The sequence below is a fragment of the Cyprinus carpio genome, chromosome B20, assembly GCF_018340385.1.
Source record: "Cyprinus carpio isolate SPL01 chromosome B20, ASM1834038v1, whole genome shotgun sequence".
NCBI lineage: Eukaryota > Metazoa > Chordata > Actinopteri > Cypriniformes > Cyprinidae > Cyprinus > Cyprinus carpio.
The window spans coordinates 12,165,173-12,192,805 of NC_056616.1; the positions used below are offsets into that span (position 1 = coordinate 12,165,173).

General features: G+C 35.9%; 2 protein-coding genes across 3 annotated transcripts; one reads left to right on the forward strand and one right to left on the reverse strand.

The window, feature by feature from the left end:
* The first annotated feature begins 1,221 nt into the window (after window positions 1–1,221).
* On the forward strand, window positions 1,222–9,756 carry LOC122141142 (neuronal acetylcholine receptor subunit alpha-2-like). Its single transcript, XM_042747482.1, has 7 exons — window positions 1,222–1,336; window positions 1,474–1,527; window positions 3,252–3,448; window positions 3,997–4,041; window positions 4,239–4,348; window positions 6,041–7,184; window positions 9,286–9,756. Exons 1-7 carry the CDS (start codon window positions 1,222–1,224, stop codon window positions 9,409–9,411), a joined length of 1,791 nt encoding a protein of 596 aa, XP_042603416.1. The 3' UTR covers window positions 9,412–9,756.
* Window positions 9,757–10,164: 408 nt separating this feature from the next.
* ptk2bb (protein tyrosine kinase 2 beta, b) lies at window positions 10,165–26,853 on the reverse strand. 2 transcript variants are annotated; one of them, XM_042746310.1, is made up of 32 exons: window positions 26,758–26,804; window positions 26,373–26,500; window positions 24,477–24,709; window positions 23,828–24,006; window positions 23,638–23,725; window positions 23,475–23,554; window positions 23,158–23,220; window positions 23,010–23,064; window positions 19,859–19,999; window positions 19,703–19,777; window positions 19,493–19,594; window positions 19,263–19,395; window positions 18,922–18,961; window positions 18,718–18,746; window positions 18,557–18,604; window positions 18,364–18,458; window positions 18,080–18,161; window positions 16,998–17,098; window positions 16,283–16,389; window positions 15,386–15,486; window positions 15,092–15,181; window positions 13,751–13,955; window positions 13,414–13,522; window positions 13,257–13,316; window positions 12,914–13,036; window positions 12,546–12,695; window positions 12,408–12,443; window positions 12,254–12,278; window positions 12,069–12,115; window positions 11,816–11,950; window positions 11,648–11,728; window positions 10,165–11,468 (listed from the first exon to the last, which is right to left on the reverse strand). In XM_042746310.1, the coding sequence occupies exons 3-32, from the start codon at window positions 24,666–24,668 to the stop codon at window positions 11,232–11,234; spliced, it is 3,009 nt and encodes a 1,002-aa protein (XP_042602244.1). In that variant the 5' UTR covers window positions 24,669–24,709; window positions 26,373–26,500; window positions 26,758–26,804; the 3' UTR covers window positions 10,165–11,231. The 2 variants fall into 2 exon arrangements, with proteins under 2 accessions (XP_042602244.1, XP_042602243.1); XM_042746309.1 differs by lacking the exon at window positions 26,373–26,500 and having other exon boundaries at window positions 26,758–26,853.
* Between the last annotated feature and the right edge of the window lie 780 nt (window positions 26,854–27,633).

Here is a 27,633-nt window from a genome sequence, read left to right on the forward strand (position 1 = left end):
TTTCAAATTCAGCGACTCATTTACAACTGATTCGTTCAAACACACTGAGAATGTTTACATGGATAACAATGTGTCCGATTTAAACACGATTAAGACAATACTCTGATTAAGAATCTACAATGTAAACAGATTTTTGATAACCTTAATCCCGCTAAAGTCATACTTGAATTAAACCCAAATCGAATTAAGACGTGGAGTATTTATATTTTAGTCGCATTATTGAAGTGCAGTATAGACATTAATCACACTTTTACCATCGTGTAGGACTTTTCGCCGCATTTTGCGACAGGATATACACACAGAAGTGGTCAACCGTTTGATGGCAAACAAAAGAGCATGGCTTCAACAATGCCGTCATCTGTTTCCACGTATAGCATGAAAAATAATTAACTGCACTTGAAGCTTTCAGTAAATTAAAAATTAAACACCTAAAACTGTATATGGCTTCATAACGAAGACAAACTACATGTTTATACTTGAAATTCTGGGTTGGATGTAGGATGCTGTCACGTGGTGACGTAATGACGTGTGCCCAGTGTTACCAATTTAGCAATTTTGTTGCTAAATTTAGCAACTTTTCACACTACACTAGCATATTTTTATTCCAAAAATCACCTAGCAACAAATTTAGCTATTTTTTATAATTTATTTTGCAACTTTTATCAACTTTTGATAAGTGACTCAAATGATAAAAAGGCACACATTTTCCATCTAAATTACACAAGAGGAAACGTCTCGGTTACGTATGGTAACCCTCGTTCCCTGAAAGGGAATAAGGAGTTGTCACGTCTGATGACCGACGAATTGGGATCTCGTTTAGAGAGACCAATCTTCAAGTGTAAACTAAACGAGCCAATGCAAATTGGCATGAGATTATTGCATCCAGTAGGCAGCAGGTGCAGCACATATTCAGTTTTTTGCTGATCAGCGGCGGTACAGAAGCTATAGCGACGGGACGTGATGTCTCCATTCCCTTCTTCAGGGAACGAGGGTTACCATACATAACCAAGACGTTCCCTTTCAGTTGGTCACTCTCGACGTCACGTCGGATGACCGACGAATTGGGATCCCTAACAAAGGACCATAGCTACTGCCCCTTCCAGTGTCCTGCGGAAGCCTTCTGTGCCCCTACTTTTTGGCACAGGCCAGAATTTACCACAAGAAGACCAGCTACTGCCACTATGGCACTACCAACTCAGTAAGACTGGATAACACTGGAAAATGTACTCATACCACGCGGGACAGGAGTGCTGCGGAAGTCCCATTCTTCCTGAAGGAGGTTTCGGAAGCACTTACACATATGAACAACCGTTTAAGCACATATGGAAGATTAGAGGTGATTGAAACCCTCTTGGAAAAATAGCAGAAAGTCTGCCGGGGAAACACGGGCTCTGAGGCTATACTGTGGACTACACATATGGGATCCACTTAGGTCTCTACATTTGGAACCCAGTCCTCTACCGGTTCTCACAGATTCATCGAGTGAGGGCCTGGCGCCGGACGCTCCTCCACATCTGGCTGCCGAGGGTACGGAGGAGCTCGACAGGGTCTTCAATATGGACTCTCTGGAGCGGTTTTAGCAAGCCGACCCGAAGCCGGCTTGCTAAAACTCTCAGTGCTTCTACCCGTTTGAGGTGAGAACACAGGAGGATACCAGATCCATACGAAGGCTATAGAATCTAACGAACGTGTTAGGGGTTGCCCAGCCCACAGCTCTGCAGATATCTGCCAGCGAGGCACCACGAGCCAGCGCCCAGGAGGATGCAACACTTCTAGTTGATTGAGCTCGCAACCTGATTGGGCAGGGCACACCCTGTGCCTGATAAGCCAGGGTGATGGCATCCACAATCCAGTGGGCCATCTTCTGCTTAGAGATGGCATTCCCCTTCAGCCGGCCACTGTGACAGACAAAGAGCTGGTCTGAAGCAAGACAGAGCTAAGCTAGGGCTGGGTCTGCCTCCTCCGGGGGCAGCACTTGCAGGCTCACCACCTGATCCCTGAAAGGAGTAGTGGGAACCTTGGGCACATAGCCAGGCCGGGGCCTCAGGATTACCTGGTAGTCAGCCAGCCCAAACTCTAGGCACAGATTGTCGACCAAAAATGTGTGCAGGTCCCCTACCCACTTGATGGAGGCCAATACAAGCAGGAGCAGAGTTTGCATTGACAGCAACTTCAGCTCGACTGTCTGCAAAGACAGGCGAATGCGCACATGGCGGCCATTGTAAGTCTGCAAGGCCAAAAGTGCACATGAAGTGTTCCATTTGGGACAGGGCCACTGATTCAGTCATGATCGAAAACGCTTGTTTGATTGCTCTGAGACATGCAGGCGCAAGGTTTTTTTTTGTTTTTTTTTAACAACAGACAAATTAACAGACAAAATCGTTGCTTAAAATGTGAGTAAATTAAAATTAAGTTCTTAAATGGTTGTGTATAAGCAGTATCACACTCACAAATGATGCTGTTTTTTAGCTGTAATTACCTGAGGCAGTCGGCATACTGTAGGCCTACATTGATTTTTGGAAACAGTACGCTGCTCACGTGATATTGCTGAAGTTTAACCATGTGGAATAATTTGCTTGGAAACATTTTTGAGCAAATCCATTACAGTCGATGGATAAGAAGTGATGAAGTGATGATGCGTGTAATTATATATGATTAAAGAAATGAATGGGAGTTAATCCCCTGATGAAGCGCTTTAATACTATATGTTTTAGTTATTTAACATGCAAATAGTGTGGTCAGTGAGCCCTAGATAAATTAATAGGCTCTCTTTCCCATTAGTTAATTTAAATATTTAATCTCTAGCTCTGTAAATTCACACACTTGTTCAATAATTTGTCATGGTACACTCAAATCTACAAAGAAAACTTTCCAAATAAGCTGAGCGTGCGAAACTGCTTACAGCTTCTCTAGCAATCTGAATGTTTGGCACTTCAGTAATGAACCAATTTTACTATAAGATGATGTAATTTACTTTTATGACTGCCATTTATATGCCAAGTTGTGGACAGGACAGTAGAACAATAATGTAAAATGCCTCCACTTTCTCATTATCATATGTTTTATTGTGAAAGGAGCTTTATAGCAGTCGAAATAAACTGTATATGCAGGATGTAAAATTATTTCTGTATGCAGCATTAGATGATCAAAAATCTTACTAGGCTCGTAATAAGATATCATATATATACAGTATATATATATTATTCATATTATTATATATATTTTCTTTTGATGCATTTAATTAAATCTAGTACAAGTATTAGCTGCTAATGTAGTGTCTTCTTTTCCACTTGCAGTCTCTTGTTGCGAGAAGACTCATTCACACGCTGAAGATGAACTCTTCAAAAAGCTCTTTGATGGCTACAACAAGTGGTCAAGGCCTGTACCAAACACCTCTGATGTTGTCATTGTCAAATTTGGTTTATCTATTGCCCAGCTGATTGATGTGGTAAGTTAAATTAACTATTTTCGATATATTTTAAAATGTAATATATTCATGTGATGGCAAAGCAAAATTGTCAGCATCATTACTCCAATTTCTAATGTGACATGATCCTTCAGAAATCATTCTAATATGCTGATTTGCTGCTCAAGAAACATTTATTGTTATTATTATTATTATTATTATTATCAATGTTGAAAACAGTTGTGCTGCTTAATATTATTAGTGGAAACATCCTTAAATAATTTATTTTAAAATCTTGCTGACCACTAACTTTTGAATGGTCCAGATGGAGCCTAAATTTCACACCTATCCAGAGTCTGTCTTGGTGCAAGGTTATCTAAAGCTTAGCATACTTACAACAGCAATAAATAAAAAATGCCAGTAATTATTTTATTATTGGGAACATGGTCCTTGAAGGCTCCAAGTCCATCAGAAGATTAAAATTATAAGGTGTCTGTGATCTTTCTGAACCAAAAGCTTTCTGCTGGAGCAAACCCAGCATCCTGACTCATCTAATACCCACTGTCCTTCCTTCTTTTTCTCCTCAACAGGACGAGAAGAATCAGATGATGACAACAAATGTCTGGCTAAAGCAGGTGTGTACAGCAGGAAAGCTAATATGTGGAATGGAGGGGGGGGGGGGGGATGATCTGGCACTGTAAATTAGAGCAAAGTTGGTTAAATAGTAAAATAATAATAATCAAAATAAAATTGGCAGATAAGTATAATGGTGGCAGACTTTTTGTACTGATTTTGTTTTTAATTCAATGAACATTTCTGGCCTCTCGCTCAGGAGTGGAATGACTATAAACTACGCTGGAAGCCTTCAGACTACGACAATGTGACTTCTATCAGGGTTCCATCAGAACTAATCTGGGTCCCGGATATAGTTTTGTACAACAAGTGAGTAACAATTTATCTGAGCTAAACAACACTCATAAATCCAGTTAATCAAGTTAAATGCAAAGAAATCAAGCCAGAGAGTAAGATGTTAATTGTGTAGTGCTTTGTAGACTGTTTTAAATGCCGAGTTGGTTCTCAGAAGCGCACAAGCAGTGACATGATCTATAAGGTGTACTGTATGCAATACCATGCCATTGGAATTGCACTGAAATGAACTGAAATGAACTCACACACTTCTTTAGACTGCCACCCACTGTTTGAATGTGGTGCTACACCAGCCTAGATTCCAAGAACTCTCCATAGGCAGTTCATCATACACTGTTCAACTGCTGAATCATTATTAAAACAAATCTGTCTGAAATACTTAAAATAGCAAGAAACTCCTTGTAAAAGGCATCATTTAATGATGATAACAGCTTATAAATAATTAACCACTTATCGATCTTATATATCGCATTTATTTGTTAATTTATTTTAATTTTTTAATATTTCATTAATCAAATTATTTATCTTAAATGTACAGTATGTCGTATGACTAAAATAACCCAATAACCAAAGTCCTACAACCAAACTGTGTGCATGTGTAAAATGTAATAATAATAATAGTTTGTTTATTTGGTTGGTTTTATTTATAAGTAGGGTGTGGACGATATACCGATAGGCATGATTAACCAGTAGAAATGATCGGTATAGATTTTGGACTATCACCTCTATCGTGGTTACACCTTCACGTGACATTGCTGTGTTTTAAATATTGTGGTTTAAAAACACTTGTATTTGTCAAATGCCATCTTTGCAAGTATCCTCCTAAACACAATAATTCAGGTCTTAAGTGAAAGCAAACAGCTGAGAAAGAAAACCCATGTGTAACAGTATATTGGATCTGGGCGGCTCTTAAAGGGACAGCAGTCTAATAGTCCTGCTGTCTGTCATTCATGTAATCAAACAGAAACAAAAAATCTCACTGCTTTTGACTAAATCACTTTTGTAATCATAATAAGAAGAAATATGTTACACAGTAAAGAATATGCAGTGTTTTTATTAATTTGATTATTAACGTAGGTAGCATTTATTATTTATCTACCATAGTATTTTTTTCCTGCTGCTTTTGATTAGTTTATTATTCTTATTTAATCTCTGACACTTTACTTGTCTTCAGTGAACTTTTTTTTTTTATCTTCTCTTTTTTAGACTAGTATTAGTTTTTTTGTGATATTGACACACTGGTGAAAAGAATTTGAAATTTCTATGGTATCAAAAATTTTGATATCATGACTTTATTTAAATCAAAAATAACTAAATTGTTTGTGATATACATTGTTAGCGTGAAATAAAATTACTCATATTGTGATATGAGATTTTGGTCATATTGCAAAATCCTAAGGCTTCATTAATATTCGTTTAGGCTTCGTTTATTATCTTTTGTGTATATCCAAACTTGTATATCCAAACTGTGCTCATTTTATGTAACATTAAAATATAAAATATATAATACATAGAAATAGTAATAAAACATCATATTCATTGTTACAGTAATTGTAACAGCAAATATGCAAGTTTTAATGGCTTTGTAGCAAATATTAAAATGTGTGGAAATTTATTTTGCTAAATTGTATGATGCATGAAACCATTTCACTGCTTTTCCTGTAGTAAAATGACATCTGATCAAATGAATGTTGTTGTCCCCCTCAGTGCAGACGGGGAGTTTGCGGTGACCCACATGACCAAAGCCCACCTCTTCCACACAGGTAAAGTGCGCTGGGTTCCACCTGCCATCTACAAGAGCTCATGCAGCATCGATGTCACCTTCTTCCCCTTTGACCAGCAGAACTGCAAGATGAAATTCGGCTCGTGGACTTACGACAAAGCCAAGATCGACCTAGAGCGCATCGAGAACACGGTTGACCTGAAAGATTACTGGGAGAGTGGCGAGTGGGCCATCATCAATGCTGTCGGCACCTACAACACCAAGAAGTACGACTGCTGCCATGAGATCTACCCAGACATCACCTATTTTTTCATAATCCGCCGTCTGCCGCTCTTCTACACCATAAACCTCATCATCCCCTGCCTGCTCATCTCCTGCCTGACCGTGCTGGTCTTCTACCTCCCGTCAGATTGTGGTGAGAAGATCACGCTGTGTATCTCGGTCCTCCTCTCGCTCACCGTCTTCCTGCTGCTCATCACAGAAATCATCCCCTCCACCTCGCTCGTGATCCCGCTCATTGGCGAATACCTCCTCTTCATTATGATCTTCGTCACCTTGTCCATCGTCATCACCGTCTTTGTGCTTAACGTGCACCACCGCTCGCCCAGCACTCATAAGATGCCCCATTGGGTTCACTCAGTCTTCTTGGATTTGATCCCACGGTGGTTGTTTATGCGTAGACCTTCACCGGACAGCCGTCGCAGGCAGAAACTCCTCCTCCTGCAGCAGCAGGGCCAAGGAATGACGTCACGGGTTCTTGGACCGGCAAACTCAACCCTCAGTACATCTACTAGCTGGTTCAGAGGGGAGGACGAGTCCCGCAGACGCTTCTGTTATAAGGACCTAGAACTGGGAACGCTGTCCTCGGCGATCTCACTTTCACTCCAGACCCCTTCACCCTGCCCTCTCATCTCGACTCCACCTCCTCTACAGAAATTTGGCCCCTCCTCTAGACTGGAGTTGGGCCTGGCTTCCAGGCAGCTTGGTGGAAGAGTTAATGTCACAAAGCGGCCTGAGAACATGATGCCAGACAACCCAGGGTTCCCACTGTCCCCCAGTGTTCTGCAAGCTCTGGAGGGGGTTCACTACATAGCAGAACACCTGAGAGCAGAAGATGCTGACTTTAGTGTAAGTTTCTTACAGGTTCTCTGACATGAAAAATAAATAGAATTTTTTTATTATTATTAATTTTACACTACTGTTCAAAAGTTTAGTGTCATTTTTCCCAAATGTTTTTGGAATAAGCACACTGCATTTATTTGATCAAAATACAGTAAAAATTGTAATTTTATAAAATAAATTACAATTTAAAATATATTTTCTATTTTAATATATTTTAAAATGTAATTTATTCCTGTGATTGCAAAATAAAATTAAAAGCAGCCATTAATCCAGTCTTCACTGTCACATGATTCTTCAGAAATCATTCTTATATGCTCATCTAATGCTCCAGAAACACATTTATTATCAAAGTTGAAAACAGTTGTGCAGCTTAATATTTTTGTGGAAGCTGACATTTCAGGAATCTTTGATGAATATAAGTTATTTGAAATAGAAATCTTTTGTAACATTCTAAATGTTCTAAATGACATTTTTAATCCATTTAATGTGATTAAAATGTGATTAAAAGTGTTAATTACTTTAAAAAAGAAAAACATACTGATTCCAAACTTGTAAACAATATTATATAAAATTTTGATTTTTAATAATTTTATATTTAATATTTTTTGATTCATTACTTATTTATAAAATAATAGGTAACACTTTATAATAACTGCACGCTATTAATCATTAGTTAAGCATTAGGAAACAGTTAATTCATCATTTATAAAGCATTAATAGACATTAATAAGCAGTTTATAAATACAGATATAAATGCTTTATACTTGATTTAAAAGCATATCTATAATGTATTTAATAATTGTTTTTTCACACTTTATTAATGATCAGTTTATCATTTCTCAATGAAGTATAGCATTATTTACACACCAGTTATAAAGGATTTGTAAGTGGTTCATAAGATCACTTAGAAATTGTAAGTAAATGATTAATAAACTATTTAAATGTGCATTCATACATCTTATTATTCATACATATAGTTATAGTTACTTAGAGTGTTAATAAATGGTTTATTAACATGTATTTCTACTGTAATTCATGGTTAATTCAGGTAGCTATAAAACATATGTAGTTGTTAGTTAACTATTTTTGTGAGCTCATCTAAAGTGAGGACTATTTATGCCTTATAAAGCTTTTACAAATGAGATTTAAAGGCTGTTAATATTTCTATGTTCTGTATCACTGTGTTTGTGTTTGTTTCCTTTTCCTGTTTAGAAGATAACTGAGCCTTTAAATATCCTTTATAAATGCTTTACAAGGCATAACTAGTCCTCACTTTAGATGAGCTCACATAAATAGTTAACTGACCACTACTAAATGCTTTATAACTACCTGAATTTACTACATTTACTTACAATTTCTTGTGATCTTATGAATCACTGGCAACTCCTAAATAACTGGTTTTTAAATAATGCTATACTTCATTTAGAAATGATAAATTGATCATGAATAAAGTATGACAATAAAGTTATTAAACACATTATAGATATGCTTTTAAATCAAGAATACAGCATTTATATCTGTATTTATAAACTACTTATTAATGTCTATTAATGCTTTATAAATTATGAATTATCTGTTTACTAATGCTTAATTAATGATTAATAGTGTGCAGTTATTATAAAGTGTCACCAAATAGGGATAACTTCTATGGCTTTTAAGCTACATTAGATCTATCAAATTTGGCACAGAACTGCCTGCTCAGAACAATTTTAAACCTTTGAGCAATGATTTGTCAAGCCAATGTCAAAGTTTATGACAAACTTTTATTAAAAACTTAGAGAACCACAAATTAAAGAAGTTTGTCAATGAAAACGCATGTATTTGAATGTATAACCATAAATATTATTGTGAAAATGGAAAGTGCCAACTGGAAAAAAGTAACTGACTACACAAAACCACTGAGGTTGATATTTCTAATTTCTTGTTCCTCTTCATAGTAAAAACTGCACACTAAAGAGATAGAGACAAAGTGGTTTGTGGGTATATATTTGAGTCTGTCTTGGTCCACCCTTCTGATAGGCTTAAAGGGATAGTTTCGTTATAAACTTTACTTTTCTAGTTACATGTTGTTTTATAATCCACTCGATTCTCTTATCTCTCCACACAGGTAAAAGAGGACTGGAAGTATGTCGCTATGGTAATAGACAGAATCTTCCTATGGATGTTCATCATAGTTTGTTTGCTGGGCACAATTGGACTCTTTCTCCCACCCTGGCTCGCAGGCATGATCTAGAAAACACACTAGTGAGTATATTATATGAACAATAAGGACTTCTAATGTTAAGGCTTCCACAGAAAGAACCAGCATGAGGACACAATGCCACTTCTAGCAGGGAACATCACGCATGAGATTGCGTGCTGAGATTTCCCCTGCATGGGGTCAGATGCATGTTTGACATCAGGAATGTGGCATCAAATACCTGACATTTACTTAGGTCAGATATTGAGAGGAAAGCCACAAATTAATGAAACTTGTCTATGAAAACACTTGTATTTGAATGTATAACCTTAAATATTATTGTAAAAAATAAACGTGCCAACTGGAAATAAAACACAAATAAAAGCACTGAGATTGCAATTTCTCATGTCTTGTTACTTTTTATATCAAAGAGTGCACACTAAAGAGATGAGACAAAGTTGTTTGTGGGTATATTTGTGTGTGTTTTACCAAAAAATTTAAATTCTGTCATAATGTCTTTACAGAATTCTGTCTTATATAAAACATGAACAAGATATTTTCAGATTTGTAAAATATATATATATATATATATATATATATATATATATAAACCAATGTTCTTCAAAACCTCTTTTATGTCCCAAAGAAGAAAATCTTTCATACAATATATATATATATATATATACAGTGGAAGTCACCAAAACCAATGTTCTTCAAAACCTCTTTTATGTCCCAAAGAAGAAAATCTTTCATACAACAATTGGAATGGAATTGCATGAGGGAGACTCAATTATGACAGAATATTCATTTTGAAGAAAATTTTCCCTTTAATACATACACAGATATAAAGACTTATATCCGTTATCTTATGTCTCTCTTGTTCTGTGGTGTATTTGGAAGTTTACAAGCAACAACACCTTTTAATGTTGTTTGCGAGGATAAAAAGCATATTTGTGCATTATGTGAATCTCTTACATTGTTTTGGTCTACAATATAAACACATTTAATAAGACAAGATGTCCAGATGAATGTTGGGCCATGTGGAGGATTCAGCAAGCTATGTTACTAACATTTGTATAAGACTTTTCTCAAAAGAAAATCTAGAATCAAAGTAAACAAAAATGTTTGGGGGGCATTCCAGAAAGTAGGTTAAGTATAGTTAGTACATGAATAACCTCAACTTTACGTTCCAAAACGAGGTAACTCAGGTTAAGTAGCTATAACAACAAATTCTCTCAACATAATCTTCTGTGGAGTTTATTATATAAGGTAAGGTTTTAATTTAAGAGGTATTCAGCACTTAAGTTCAGTATTAATGAGGCTCCAGTGACAAATGTTTTATTTTATTTTACTCAAATGTATTCCCATCACACACAATGTGAATATGCATTCAAAATGTGTTTTTTTTTTTTCCTACGGGACATTTTTACAATGTATTTTTATTATAAAAACACCAAACACTACACTAAACATTGAAGGAAAATGGCTAAAAGAAAACTGCAAGCACAATTTAGTATTTGTTCAATCAATCTTACATATACAAATTTTTGTATTTATTTTTTGTTCACAGTATTAAAAATGCAGATTAAATATTAAAAGATAGCAGATGCATTTCTGGAACATATTCCTTTGGGTTAATCAAATAGTACTGGGTATATGTGACTGTAAGTTAAACCTGCTTTCTGGAATACCCCTCTGGCTTGCCTGGTTTTCTAAATCATAAACGTTTACATGACGCACTTAACATGATATGACAGCAGTTTCATGTACCACACTGGTGTTGGTTTTGCCCTGTTACTGCACTGCAGTCTTATACAGATAAATCAGTCTGTCCTATACTCAAGCTGTGAGTCAGCATGTCCCAAGCTGCTCTTCTAGTCTGTCAGTGAATTTGGGTCCTCAGGTCTGGGTTTGGCCAAGTTTGAGCGCACTCGGGCCTGGTCTACAGCATCTAACAGGTTCTTGGCATCCATGGCCAAAGTGTGGGCCGCTGCCAACATCTGCTTCTTGCACTCTTCCTTCAGAGAGGTGATGGCGTTCTGCTGGGCCAGACGCATCTTACTGATGAGCTCAGCCAAGTCCTTATTCAACAACTTCTGAGTGCCTTCGATCTGAGAGAAACATTTATACTCTTATTTAAAAATCTGAGCTGGAATGGAGAATATTAAACTCACTTTTAGCGCCACATTTCACTGCATTGATTTGAAGCAAGTATTTCAAAATTTAAAAAACTTGCAGACATGATATGAAATCAGATTGCAGAAACAGTTTCAAACAGGACAAATCCTACCTCTGTTTTACAGGAAACATGCAGCGTTGGTAGTATATCATCCACACTGTTGATCAGATTTCTTAACGAGAGTCCAACAGTCTGTAGACAAAAACATTAAAATGACTATTAATGGGAATATTGACCAAAAAAGGCATTAGATTTAAATCAATGCTTTTGTTTTGCCACCTTGACTGGAGAAATGTAATCAGTAGACGGCAGTGTGTTGATGTCGTTTTTCAGCTGAACTACCACTTTCACTACGTCCATGACACACTGGTACACACTGTCCTCTGAGCGGTCCAGCTCGGCTGTAGGTGTAGGCTGAAGGCACATGAAACTGAATTATGTTTCCAATCATTGTACTAGGAAAGTAGACTCAAATATTTAACATGTACACCCAGCATACTGTACATATAGTACATGTAAAACAAGTCCTTACCTGCACTGCAGTTCTGGGTGGTTTTGAAGGAGGTTGACGGAGTTCAGCTTTAAGTGATACAAGATACAGTAAGTATAGCAGGAAACGTTAATATGGCACAAGAATTAGATACTTTTTTTTAATAAAATGCGATTAATTCTTTAAAATGTGTTCAAATGATCACCTGCAGAATGCAGAAGACTTACCATAACTAAGTGGCGGTTCAGGTGTCTGATAATAAATTTAAAAAATCATTATTGGGGTTGTATCTGACCATTACATTTTACAATTTAAAAAAAATACATTAGATATATGAAATGAAAATGTTATTGATGAAATGTACATAATAAAAATACAAACCTCAGGAATACTTGTGTCTTCATGAACCATTGGGTCCTAAAAAAGAACAGCAAGCTTTTAATGTGTATTATAACTAATATTAAAGGCAAACATATATTATCATACATAAGAGATTGGTAAATAATCTTTCCTTCTTACCAGAAGCTTCTCCTCCTCCTTTAACCATTTTGTGTCCTCCTCCATCTGTTCTTTCTGCATCATCAAAGTATCCTGCATGTGCTCTTTCTCTTTCTGCCACAGCCGCTGAGCATCTTCCTTACTGGTCGGCCCAAAACTAAACTCACCCTCCTACCCCATGCACACACAGAAACTAAAGATAGCTTCTAATGAAATATTATTAATTATTAAAACAATAAATAAATAAACCCTATGAAAGCCAATTATTTTATCATTTTAAAATCAAATAAAAAATCAAATAAATAATAAAAATATGAAAAAATAAAAATGCATAAAAAATAATACATTAATACTGAAAGCAGAACATTTGATAATAGGCCTAATTGTACCCCAAGACTGCGGCGACGAGGTGAGGATGTGGTTATGGCGAGCATGTTAGTTGAGTCCACAGGTGACTGGTAATCAAACGGGCTGGCCAGGTCTGGTGAACTGGCACATAAAGCCTCATTAAGCTGGTGAAAAATAAAGCAGAACATTATCCAATTAATACAACATATACCTTAAACATAATGACTTTCATTAAATATTATGCATATTAATATTTATTAAATTCTATTTCGAAAACATATTTATAAATGAATATACAATTAAATATCAGTATTCAAGGATCTATATTTACAAAAATAATTTAGTGCTTAGTGTCTTGATATTTCAACAAAATAAACAAACTACCTGAAGATGTAGACCGACACCAAGGGTATTTCCAAAGCGGCTAGTATTGACTCTGGAAGGCTGGAGGTGTAAACAAAACACACTGACTGTTATGCCGAATGTGCTGCTGTATCTGAGTGTAAGAGCAAACAAACAGCATATTAAAGCTGACAGCTACTTTTGGTGGAGGTTCGCTAATGTTAAGCTTGGGCTCCAGGATCCGGGTGTTACGGGCTTTGTCTCTCTCTCTCTCCACCTCTAACTCCTTCTCCATTTGGTGGACATCACTGTTAAAAAGAGCGTGTTGGTTCAAATTAATCTTTTTGACCAAATAAATAACATTTCAGTCACTGCAGTCCTCTTATGAGTAAAAAAAGATTCCATATTGAAAACATTGATTACACCACTGTGTGATTTTTAACTCAGGATCACCAAATGACAGTAGAGAATGTTAGGCTTTTTTACGAATGCACAAGATACAGGGCTACATTATTATAGGGCATGAAGGGAGAAACCTGATGTTGCAGGCTAGCTCGGTGAAGGTGGGTCTCTCGCGGGGGTCGTAGCTCCAGCAGCGGGTCATGAGAGAGTACAGGGCAGGAGGGCAGTGCTCAGGTTTGGGCAGCCTGTTCCCCTGTTCCAGCTGATTAATCACATCACGATTGTCCAGCCAGTGGAACGGCTGTTTACCTCGGCTCATAATCTCCCACACACACACAGCTGGACGGGAGCAACACGAGAGGATAAAATGGAAGTGAGGGGGAAATCACAAGGAAGGTTTGATAGACTTTTTGCATTTTACACCTCTGGTGTTTAGGAATATCATATGAACCCATAAAAATAAGTAAATGTTAAAAGGATAGTTCACTCAAAAATGAAAATTGTCATCATGTACTCACCTTCAGGTCATTTCAAACCAGTTTGCATTTCTTTTTTTCTGAGGAACACAACAGATCAAAGAGTTTCCCACTGACTTCCATTTTATTTTTTTTGTCTATACCATTCTTCAAAATATCTTCTTTTATTTTCCACAGAGGAAAGAAAGGCATACAGGTTTGGAAAGACATGAGGGTACATTATACAGTACTTCAGTTGCCCTTTTCTGAAAAACAGGCTCAAGTGTTGGGATCATCTGTCCATGACTTTCTCCTTGCTTCAGTACGGATGGTGCATCTGAAGGAGCAGCACTCTTATGTGAAGCCATCAATCAGAGAAACTGAGTGAAAGCTCAAGATTCATAGAACATGACAGCTGAGCTCCAGAAACAAGAAGGCTCACTGTCTGCCTAGTCGTGTTATTTAACCAGTGTTTTAGTGAGGGGCTTCAGTAATAAAATCTATTGATGTCTCAAGCCCAGTATTAAGAATAATATTAATTGAAAACAAATATAAACTGCAGTACAGAAACTTTTACAGTTATATATCAACAGAATTCTCGCACCAAGAAATTAGATTAAAATTAACTGGCAAATTGTAAAAAGTTGTGATGGAAATTAAAGTCAGTTACTGTACGACAATTTGTATAAATTAACTTTAATAGTGGCCCTGGAGTGCTGAATAATGTTTGTAAGCACAGGACGGTTAAGCATGCCAAAACTGGATAATGGATTCATAAAAATGAATTATGTGCCCTGTGAGAATTTTACGATGACTAATAGAGAGCCATGAAGGCAATTTTAGAAATACTGGTTTCTGAACACCTTTTCTGTCTTAAAATATATATGAAATATATATGCTCAAAATTTTGTCAGTATTAATAAATCAAACAAGCGAGTGTCTGGGTAAATTAATGTAACAGTGTCATTGTTTGGTACAATGGACATGTCGAAATCTGTCAACTTTCTTCTATTCACTCACCGAACATCCACACATCACTGGCTATGGTGAAGCGTCTGAAGTTAATAGATTCAGGAGCCATCCATTTGATCGGTAAACGAGTAACAGATGCTGTAGACATAATGCAAGGTAATGAGAAATTGCTATGCTTGTTAAACGAAATATAAAAAACCCAACAAAGAATATTTAAAAGATTTTATAATGTGACAGAGGAGTTAAGATTATTATAGTTGCAACAGAGAATGGAATGATGAATCATAAAATGATTAAACAAATCATAACTTTTTTATGAGTGTGTAAAACAGCTGAGGTAACCTTTGTAATATTCCTCATCCTCTATGTATCTGGAAAGGCCAAAGTCACCCAGCTTCACCGACTCAGGTGTGGCAACAAGCACATTTCGTACAGCTATGTCTCTGTCAAGCAGATCACACCAACACACACAATTCATTAGACCACTAGTGAAAATGATTCTGTTTTGTAGCCTTATCCATATTAAATTATATTAACAGCATAAGAAAGTGAGTGAAAAGATGGTTCATTTTACATCATAATTGAAAAAAAAGACCCACTGTATGCATGTACTGTATGCATGTACTGTAAACAATTCCGCCCACTGTATGCATGTACTGTAAACAATTTGAGTGATTTCCAAAAATACTTTGTTTTAAAATGTAAAAGCATTACTATACGTACACTAACCATTAAAACATTTGAGGACAGTAAGATATTTTTTTTTAAATAAATGAATACTTTTATTCAATTGATCAAAAGTTACAGTAAATTTTTTTTTTAATATTACGAAATTTCAATTTAATGCTATTCTTTTGAACTTTCTGTTCAAAGAATCCTGCAAAAATGTATCAATGTTTCCACAAATATATTAAGCAGCGCAACTGCTTTCAACGGTGATAATAATAAGAAATGTTTCATGAGCAGCAAATTAGCATATTAGAATGATTTCTGAAGGATCATGTGATACTGAAGACTGGAGTAATGATGCTGAAAATTCAGCTTTGCCATAATTACATTTTAAAATACATTACAATAGAAAACGGTTATTTAAATTGTAATAATATTTCACAATCAAATAAACACAGCCTTGTGAAAAAAACTTCAAAAAAATTTAAAAATTGTACCGACCCCAAACTTTTGAATTGTAGTATATACCAGATAATAAAGAATGGAAAAATATTGAAGTGCATGTTGGACCTGTGGACCATGTTCATTCCCTGTAGGTAAACAAGAGCTTTGCAGATCTGTAGGCTGAAGAGTACCAGAGTTACACTGGGTAAATTTTTGGTCAAGTACTTCCCCAGCTGTAAAAACAAAACAAGTATTTTTAGTATTAGCATAGCAAAAAAAACTAAAAAAACAACAAAAAAAAAACACTTTATTAAAGTCAAGCATTACACATAACAGGCAATAAAGCTAGGCTTTGCGCTGCTCTGAGATGCCCTTTTTTTTCAGACCCTATGGTGGTTTTTTAGTTGGTTTATTAAATCATGCACATGTTTGAGTTCACCATTAGTTGACTGCTCAGGCCAGTCATTCTGTACTTGACAAGACGCAGTGTTGTTGATTTATTCAATACTGAACTTCCTGTGAGTTTGTAAACAGTTTATGACAGTTTTACAGAGCCTGTAAATGTTAATAGAGCCATATCTATGGCATTCACATAATTGAGTTTGCTAAATCAATCACAGCGGTTCTGGCAATTGGAATTACACTATGGATTGAAAGGGAATTTTATTGATTTCATTTAAAAGTTATGTAAACCCCTCTATCTCATATAATATATTACCACCCTCGCCAAAATAATCACTCATAGTGACAACATTATTGGTCCTGCAATTTTCCAAAAGATGTGTTTTGACATATAATACAAATAAGAATGATAACATCCAGCATCTGGGCTGTTGTTTACCTCCCCGTGCTGACACAGCTCCATGACAATCCACACAGGGTCTTCCTCAATCACCCCAATCAGTCGCACTATGTGCGGATGGTCCAGGTTCTTCATGATGACTGAATTCAGATAAAAGAATACAGTTACTCATTATTATATTTTTATATTTGTATATTTTATTGTTTATTTTTGCTACATTTTAAATGTCTAATATAGATTGTTTCAAAATCTCATTAAAAAAAAACATTAACTGATGTATTACATAAAACTTCGCTTATTTATTAGTATATTATTGCATCATTTTTAGTACTTTCTGCTACTGTGTCATTTCCACCACAGCCAACAATTTAACAATTTTGCCACTAAGTTTTTCAAAAGTTAATTCACAGAGACAACAGCAGTGGTTCTCAATCTTTTTGACCAACTGTCCACAACTATATTTATTCCCATGGCTTTAACGGTTGATTATTTGTGAGTGTGATTTATTTGATAAGGATAAAAAAAAAAAAAAAAAAATCTACACAATCAAATATTTTAGCTGCACCTGGAATATCTAGAAATATGTATATTCTTTATAAAAATGACCATGGTGTTTTCAGATTTTATTCATTCACTTTTTCAAGTAGCAATCAAACTTTTAAATTTAGGCTTCCTCATATATCACATAATATAATGCTGTGGGAATCTTGATTTTCTTTGCACATAATTTCTAATCAAACTGTAATTGTGTCAAATTATGCAACCACATTTATTGTGTTTATATAAAATATGCAAAATTATAGCTATAATTTTAGCCTTAGCAAGTCAAAGAAGTCCAGAAATATTTAAAATGTTATTTCCACCACAGAATGTTATTAAACCCAATACATCATTTGAGATATGCTAAAAAAAAACAAAAAAAAACAAAAAACTGACAGTTCAGAAAAAAGACAGAATTCTCTGGTCATTGATGAGTATACACACTCGTTGTATACACAAATTTAATATGATGTGATCATTTATAATCTAAAAGTGCACAGTTCCAAAAGTGGCCATAGTTGAAGAAACATCTATTGACTTTAATAGGCTATAATAAGTACCCTGAGTTTTCATTTACATACCAGCTTCACCCACGAACTTCTCTCTGACATCAGGTGCACATTCCTTACAAGTCTTCACCGCAACACTAATCTTCTCCCCATTCTAACCAAGACAATTAAAAATGAAACTAATCATACTGTATTAGCTAAGTCACCAATGATGAGATTTGCTAATGTTATTGTAAGACATCCAACACCATTATGCTAAATGAATGTACTGTAAAAGGAAAATCTAGATTCGACCTGCAAAAACATTTTAGTTGTCATTGCATCATCACATGACTAAAGTGTCTAGTACTGCTTGCCTTTTTCTGGTAAACTCCTTCATGAACCTCCCCAAAGAAGCCTTCACCCAGCATACGTTTCAGGATAATATCTTTCCTGGACAGTCCAACCTTTACTATTTTCGAAACACATGAAGGGCACATCAGTACAAAAAATAATGAGTAAGTGCACTATTTAACAGTAAAACTGACACTAAACGATTCCCATACATACCAGGTGGTGGCGGCTTTTCATCTGGGATTTCACAGTATATATCAGAGTCTGAAAGATAGATTTGATGTTATCACATTGTCGTGAACTTGTTATCATAATACAGCAAATATCAAATTGAGTGTCTGAATTGGATTGTAACTAAAGGAGTGTCTGATACCCACTGCTGTATCTGAAGCTTTCTGTCTTCTTCCTAACAGTAAGGAAAGAGCGATCAGAAATAAGGACAGCGAAATAAAGCACAAATCCATTTTACTTTGTGAATTATTCCATAAGAGATCACTTTAGAGTTAAAGCTATTCATATTCATTCTGTGTTGTAGTCTTGAGGAGAAGAAAACAGAGAAAGAGGAATGCTGATGTACTCACCCACAGGGAATTTCAGGAAGAGAGTTGCGCAACTGCACACCTAAGACAGCGAAGATAAATCTCAGTTTGCAATACAGAGAAATATGGCAATCCCCAAACCCACATTAATCACAAAAGACATGATTGAAAATGCACAACATTCAGAGAAGAGCTGCCATAAACTCTCAGCATTTCAGAAAAAGTCTAGTCATTTATCTTCAGACTTTTTCCAGATGGCAAGAATTTAGAAAAGAAATAATGATCAATTCCCTGGAAGCTGTCCACACAACTTCTAACTCTTTTAAAAGACTCTTTGTAAAATGACTACTGACATTCGCAGACATATATTAATTGGGGCTTACCTTTAGGAGATTTACTTTTATTTGGACCAACTATCAAAGATGAGTCTGTGTGGTTAAGCAACCGACAGTAGCCATCGATCAGATCAGCCATGTTCTCCGCAATGGCCAAAGATGCCACACTGATGGAAAGAGGCTAGGAATGAAAAAAAAGGTCACGGCTAGTTTACCAGAAGAGTGGCATTGTGCATATGAAGTTTAACAACCTAATACTGAAGTGAGAACATTCTCACCTGTTTGGCACCCTCAATTTCGATAAGTAACAATGTTCTGCCATCATTCTGTGTGTTATACTTGATACTTCGGATCTGTTTAAATTCAGCAAGGCAAACAGCCTGAGGAGAGTAAACGAGCATGAACTTGAAACAACATTTGGACAATGACAACTGGCATGAAAATAAGAAATAAATACTTGATTGGAAATTAAGTATGAAATTGCTCACGGTGGAGTCTGCTTTGGTACGTTGCCGAATGCCTTTGGGACCGATGACTAAATCCACTGCTAAACTCCAACCTTGCTGTGTAGATTAAGAGGGACATTAAATCTTCCACTTTGAATAAACCCCAACATTTTTTAACACCTAAGTTGGAGAACTTACCACTAGCTCACAAGGAAATATTTCCTCGTCAAAGTTGAAGAATTCCCCATAGATCTCGAAGAACTTGATCATACACTCGTCCTCCTTTAGTAATGCATACTGCTGAAATGTTTGCTGGATGAGCTTCCTGAGTTGCTTTGGCTGTTAAAACCAAAATTTTATAGGATAGAGGTAAAATTTCAGTGTGCTAAGCTCTCATAAGCTGCCACTTGTTTAGTTTTTAGTTTATTTTATCAGGGTCCTGATTTATTTTAGGGTTTATTTCGACTGGCTAGCTGCATATTATCCCTGCATTTTTTCCATTCAGTAAAAAAAAAAAAGATTACATATGAACAAATCTGAATTATGCTGAATTTAAATATCTTGGTAAAAGGTTTGCAATTTAATCTGTCTTTAAAGTGGGTATCGGTCTTTAAAGTGTTTTGTTAGTTTGGTGTGTTTCCTCCTTTTGAGGTCACCTCATCTCAGTGCTTTTATGAAGAGAGCGCATCTGCACACCTTTCAGATAGCACACCAATAACTGGGTTGACCAGGTACTCGGTACCACCGGTACTTAAAAAAAAAATGGTACTGTAACATTGCAACTTATTTTTAGTACCGACTTGGTACCAAAGTAGCGGGTCTTTTGACAACACTATAATGGACTTGAATAGAGGCCAACAGGTTGAAGGTCCAAATTGCAGTTTCAATGCAGCTTCAAATTGCACTACACAATCCCAGCTGAGGAATAACAGTGAGATATTCGCCTCAATCGCATCTTCACTCAAGTTCAAAAATTTCAACTCAAGCGGAAAATTCGCCTGACGTGTGACTCATGCAAGCCAATCAGCGAAGAGCTTATTGGCACATCTGGTTGAATCAGAAAATGGAGGAGCACATTGTAGCTGTTTGCCAGCACTCCAAAATTATATGATACAACTTCACTGAGTTTTGTGCGCCTCTGTATGGTGCAAGAGTTTTTGGGACTTCCACAACAGATACAAAGCAGCGATCGTATTTATCTTCACCATGGTTATACTCGCGGGATCTTTTTCGGCTCACTAACTCGAATAAAAACATAGTGCGAGTGACGTGAAAAAAACATCCCGCTAGTAATCTAGAGCGATGGGCATATTCGCTTTTGGTGTGAACACTCTGTAGCATCTGCTTAGGATCATGTACGATTGTTTAGGTTTTATGGCTTAGAGATTCCTTTTAGCCTTTTGAAATTTGCATATAAATAACAGACATGGTCCTACATTCTACATTTATATGGGTGCTAAATTGCAAATGGTTCCCCATACTATCAAGGAGATGCTAAACAGCTCCACCACTATCGTCTCTCCATCGAACTTCAAACACATTCCCAGAGAGGTGTAAATGACCCCGGGTGCCAGGCGCCAATGGCCTGGCTGACCAGCAAACTACCCCAAAGCGCGCAATACACATAACACACACACATAAAGACATTTTCTTTATTTAGACTATAATTAATCAGTTACAATTGTATCTGGCATATGCATGTGCTGTTTGTATTTGTCCCTATTATATTAGCCTAGTTACAAATCTTTATTTGTATTAATTAGACTCTCAATCCTTATATTCAGGTACAGCATATGAGTGTATCTCTGCTTTAAGACCTTCTAGGTGTTCCGTTCTTGGTATCAAAATGATCTGCTCTTTATTCCCCAAACAATTATGTACACTATGTGATTGTGAAATGCATCATACTAATTGTACCATATTTTGGGTAAAGCTGCACCAATCCTCCAGACCAGCAATAAACATGCAAATGGGCCATAAGCGGTGACAAAGAAAGTTTCTCCCGCTCAAAATTCATGCTTCTGATTGGCCGTCCCACCCAAAAGGTGGGCGTGGATAGAAACTATCAAAAGTCATTATCTCTGGTTAATCATGGCTCAGAAACCCTTGCTTTTCGAGACGAACACTATCCAAGACTCCACAAAACTCTTCTCGAGTTTGATTTTCCGGCAGTTTTTATCTTCAAAATAACTTTGTCGAACCGCTGTGGACCTTCCTATTTTCAGAAGAACCAGAAGAAAATCTCCAGCTTACTTCTAAAAGAACTCATCAAGAACCTCCGTTGTCTACCGCATCAGGACTCTTGTTCAGCAATGTAAGCTATAGGTTCATTTATTAAATCCCTTATATTCACAATTGATTTGTCTCTGTGTGTTGCTCACAATTCGAAATCACTGAATGTTTGATTTCTTGCTACAAGATAAACTACTCCTATTACTGCATAAAGTAGTAACGTTATTCTTCCTTGGCCAGGAAAATAACCATTCCTAGACATGATAAATGATTATAGTGTCTGCTTGGTGGACGGACAGATCAAATAATTGTAATATCAATTCTGCTACAGTTAATTCTAAAATAATAATAATAATTTAATATTCCCTTTTTGAGCTAATTTGCTACAACACCATAAGGGTCTTATCTAGCAAAATTATCATTATTATTATATTATTGTCATTTTCTTAAAAAATAAAAATGTGTAGACTTTTTAACCACAAATGCTCGTCTTGCACTAGCTATGCGATGCACATCCACTTCTTCAAACATTACGTAATCATGTTGGAAACATCAGGTGCGGTTAGTTCGTCATCTGTGTACTTCGGTTCAAAAAGGTTGGATATGGCAAAAACTTTATCTCGTTAACTTCAAAATTGTCCAACATCATCATCGTAACTTTTTTTTGTAAAGGGTGTTTGATTTCTTTGCACGTTCGCTTTGTAAACACTGGGATGGTACTTCTGCCTAGGTCACACATGATAACATGACGCGTGAGGTCAAGCTAGTGCAAGACTAGCATTTGTGGTTAAAACTATATATGTATGAATTTTCTTAGAAAATGACCAAACGTTTTGCTAGATAAGACCCTTATTTCTTGGCTGGGATAGTGTAGAGCCCTTTGACGCTGCAATTCGGACCTTCAACCCATTGGCCACCACTGAAGACCACTATATGGGGTAAAATACCGGAATGTTTTCCTCAGAAACCTTCATTTCTTTTTGACTGAAGAAAGAAAGACATGAACATTTTGGATTACATGGCGGTGAGTAAATCATCAGGAAATTTCTAATTCTGGAAGTGAACCTCTCCTTTAATACAATAATGGCACCACAGAAAAGTGGAAAACAAATCTAACCTTCATACTGTCAATAAGTCTCTTAGGAAAGAACAGGTCCAGACCAACATCTTTTCTAAATAAAAAAGCACCATGTTAGCAAACATTTTTTTTTTAAATTCACCTTTTTAAAATTACTTAAGTAAAAAAATGAACAATATGAACTTACTCTAGCAAGTCAAAGTTGGACCTTTTCTCTAGACCTTTGGCATTCATGTCTTTATAAAACCTCCTGAAAGACAGAACAAACCATATATGCGATGCAATGCCCTGAAATTACCTCACAATTCAATAATGTTTTGTATGCAGCAGTAAAAATACAGTAATGTAAATTATTTAATAATCGAACATTGCTTATTTTAGTTCTGGGAAAACTCTGTTTATAGCATTGGAAATATGTACTTAGTTGCCGGTCATGAAGTCCTGCAGTTAGACTGGATAATCAGAAAATATCAATAAAAGTAAACAGACTATGCTTTCTGTTACCTGATCTCCAAACAGCCCAGCTGAAGTGCCATGCCGTCGCCAACTTTGCTAGCATGATGCTGCATGTAGTCACAACGCACCTGCCAGAAGAGGAACAGTATTTACATGAACTGACTAACAAAAAATAACCACTTACTATCAGGAAGCAAATCTGTTTGCTTACCTGTTGATAGAAATACAAAAGGAAGGTCCTGTCCTCTTTTAACCTCTTCATGAAATCAGTGGGAATGTAGCGAATCCTAAGATCATATCTGAAATAAAACACACATGCACATTTATGAAAAGTTCAAATAATGGCCAGCATACTGGTGATACTGTATGAGTCAAGAGTGACCACTTTCATTCTCCCTCACTTCCATTCCGCCTCAGCGTGATGGCTCTCGTAGCGTTGCTCAACCTCTCCTACAGTCAGGTCTGGATGAAGCCAGTGGAGCTCCTCAGATTTGAGGTGTTTGAGCCTCAGCCCAAAGCATCCTGGGTTTTGCACATTTGGGCCTAAACGCCCACTGATCAGAATAGACTGGATGATTGTCTGATGAATAACCAAAACACAAGTGTTCAGACATGGTATTCCAACATTTGGCATAATATTACTAGAAATACCACGACTATCAGTTTTTCTAGTCATACAGATTACCATTCAAACATTTGGGGGCAGTAAGATTTTTCACTTTTATTCAGCAAGGACACATTTAAAATGACAGCAAAGACATTAATAATGTTACAAAAGATTCACATAAATGTTGTTCTTTTTGAACTCAACACAAAAATATTAAGCGTCATATCTTTGTTAAACATTGATAATAATAAAAAAAAAGTTTGAGCACCAAATGCATATTAGAATTACATTTTAAAATATATTAAAATTTAAAAGAGTTCCTTTAGATTTTAATAATATTTCACATTATGATATTATTTTTGATAAATATATGCAGCCTAGGTGAACGTAAGACACTTCTTTCAAAAACATTAAAAAAAAAACTTTTGAGCAGTAGTGTATACCTTGATCTGCCATGAGCTGTCACATTTGACCAGTTTGAAGTTTTTGCTGAGGTTGTTGCTGCTGCTGAAGCACACTTTGATGATCTTTACAGGAACGCCATCTCCAACAGGACCCAGGTCAGGGCTTTTGATGCCCCCATCCCAGTCCTGGGTTGGTACCTTCCAGGAAAGGGTGCTTGCATCACTCGCCATGTCCTCAAAGATATCCACACACCATTACACAATCATCTCATCTGGTAGTAAGGCCAGTTTGGAAACACAAGAACAGGGTTTATAGTTAACTGAACCATGTGTGGCATGTGCTAAGGCATTTTCCATTAATAGCAACATATATAATACTTGTATACACTAAAACATAAAGCAGTCATTTTAAAAGCGAAAAATTAATTTATGCATCACAAAATTATAATTTACAGCATGAAACTAGATATTAATTTTGAGATTTGTTAAAGATTATACATTTAACGATTATTAGAGTTTTTAAAGATTAACTTTAAGTGAGCGTTAGATGATGGCAGATCTACACATAAAAATAAGGGAACTCAGCATTAAATATACAGTATCTATATAGGCCATATATACAATATCAGTAGATACAATACATTTAAAAACTAATATATGGTATGGTACCTATATAATGTGCATAGCTATTAGACAACCTAAAACTTTACCAGATTCAAAAGCCTTCACATACCATTCACCTACTTCAATGTATCCATCAGACCAAAGTTTACACTGTGTTTGCTCACAGTGGTTGTGTTTCTGTGCTCAAATATCTTTCACACCCTTGTGATTGTATTTACTGGAATGCAGAGCTGATACAGTATTGACTGATTTGCAGTGTGGTGTCATACTGTTTAGATGGTGTCTGACATAAAATCTAAATGCACAGCAAGTTGCTATGAATGCATGCATGTATGTGAGTGTGTGTTTCTGTGAATGCATTCCCTTTTAGGGCCTGTCTTGCTGTGATGTTTGCCTGAGGCAATGAATTCCTAGAAGTAAGGCAACATGCCTTTTTTAACTTACTCAAGCATCTACCTATATTTTTGCACAGACAACTGAAACAGTCTTTTGTAAAGCCTACATATGACAAAACCTTTGTGTTAAATAATGTGAAATTAATTATAATCCCTTATTGTTACTATTTTAAATGTGTCATGAATGCTAAGAATAAATGTCTGTTTTATTTGGTTTTGGTTTTAAGTCTTCTTTTAAGTGACTAATCATTTGATTACACAGGGCTAAAGTTACAGTGTCACACTTGAGTAAAGCTGACATTGTTTTTAAGTTTGGTTAGTTAAAAAAATAAATAAAAAAAATCACCAGTGTAGCAACCAGAATGACTTGACTTGTTCTGAAATAGTTAATCTAGCACAGAAAACGTGTACGTGGGATTTGACCTCTAGAGGCTATAGTTTTTGCAAGATAACACCAGCTCCGAGCTACGGAGCACAAAGAGAATACAGGACCAGCTCAAGGGAGGAGCCCCTTACACATGAAAACAGATTTATATTTATTAAAAAAAGTAATACAATGCTAGATTCTAAAACAATAAAGATGCTACAGATTTGTAGTAGTTTTATGTGTCTAACATTTTATTAGATATTTAGTATTTAAATTATATTTAAAGTATTTAAATTATAAATAGTTCTATGCTTTTTTGTTTAAAACATATAGCTATGTCCTGACTGAGAGCAGGAAGCAAATAAATAAATAAACATGGATAGACACGTCTACTCTTGTGTTCTGTTGTTCATATATTGTTTTATATAAATTGATGGTCGTGTTGATTTTCCCTACTATCATCTATAAAGGAATACGCATGCACCTATATAATGCTTAGCTTTTAATTATATAATTGCATGTTGTTTCCTGGAACATATTCCCCCTCACCCAAAACAGGCCAAATAAAGTGTGCCTTGCAGTTATCCTCGATAGCAGGTTTCGTGGATAGTGGACACACGCGCTCTTTGAAGACACTGGAATGCGCGTGCACAGAACTGTACCTGCGCAGACTTGCCCTTCCAAAACACACACATATAGCCTTATTTGTATATAAACACATGTAAAAGAGTTTTGATATATAATTATGTATTTTAAGTAATATTATATCCATATATTACGACAATTTTGGATCCCTCTTGAATACACTGCAAGTTTTGTGATTTTAATGAGTGAGCTATTAACAATTTGGTGTGACTATTCTTGTAAAATAAAAGCTAGTGCGATGTTTCGCCCTCCGCCATCAACCCTGTATTCATTTAAATTGCTCACTAACCTTGCGAAGTTGTGTTCTAGTTTTTTCCCCATTTCCCTCAAAGTTCCCAGTCAAAGTCCAGCTCTCAGACTCAGGTACAGAGAGACTGCTGCTAAAGCCACGCCCTTCGCTTAAATGCACTTCCTATTTTTGGCACCGCCCGTTATAGGTGAGAGAAAACAGTCACCACTAAAAACACGCTGTCATATAATGTAATAGCTTATACACACATTTTGATTAGAAACACTCCATCAAGTTTGCAAAAGTCTTGATATGTTGTAACAGCTCAAGTGGTAGTAATAATAATAATAAAGTCTACCTAATTTTCCTTAATTTTGAACGTTTCCAAGAAATATATATACTTTTTCTACACTCACCTTCATTTATTCGTTGTTGTTTTTTTAGACACGACTGACATCTAGTGGTCACCTAGGAATAACTATTTTAGACTTTGCCATTAATTGTAAGGTGACGCAAAAATTCAGTAAGCTATTTATATCTGTCATGAACAATAATTAGGCTACTTAATGTTACTTTATGATGTTTACATTGTTACCTAATCAAATAAGCATTAGTGATGTGCATTGCAATTTTACGTAACACATTTGAATAAGTGAGGGATATATGAGTACAATGAACTTTAGCCTGTAACATTATTAGCTTTGATTGACGTTAAATTAACAGTTTTTTTTTTTCCCTCACACAACAGTTACATTCAGATGAATCTATATTACCCTTAAACGCTGCTGTTGTTCAGTGCTGTTACTGTTAACTAAAACTAAAACTATTTAAAATTACTTTTGCTGTTTGAAATAAATGATAAAATATTGTTGAAAAACTTATATTTAAAAAAAAAAAAAAAAAAAAAAAAAAAATTCTCTAAAAATTAAAAATGTT

Coding starts and splice junctions, on each gene's coding strand:
- LOC122141142 (XM_042747482.1), top strand. CDS start 1,222: ATGTACTCATACCACGCGGGACAGGAGTGCTGCGGAAGTCCCATTCTT. Junction 1,528..3,251: donor TCCACATCTGGCTGCCGAGG/GTACGGAGGAGC, acceptor AATTAAATCTAG/TACAAGTATTAGCTGCTAAT. Junction 4,349..6,040: donor GATATAGTTTTGTACAACAA/GTGAGTAACAAT, acceptor TGTCCCCCTCAG/TGCAGACGGGGAGTTTGCGG.
- ptk2bb (XM_042746309.1), bottom strand. CDS start 24,668: ATGGCGAGTGATGCAAGCACCCTTTCCTGGAAGGTACCAACCCAGGAC. Junction 18,162..18,363: donor AAGGAGTTTACCAGAAAAAG/GCAAGCAGTACT, acceptor TGTCTTGGTTAG/AATGGGGAGAAGATTAGTGT. Junction 11,469..11,647: donor ATGTTTCCTGTAAAACAGAG/GTAGGATTTGTC, acceptor TGTTTCTCTCAG/ATCGAAGGCACTCAGAAGTT.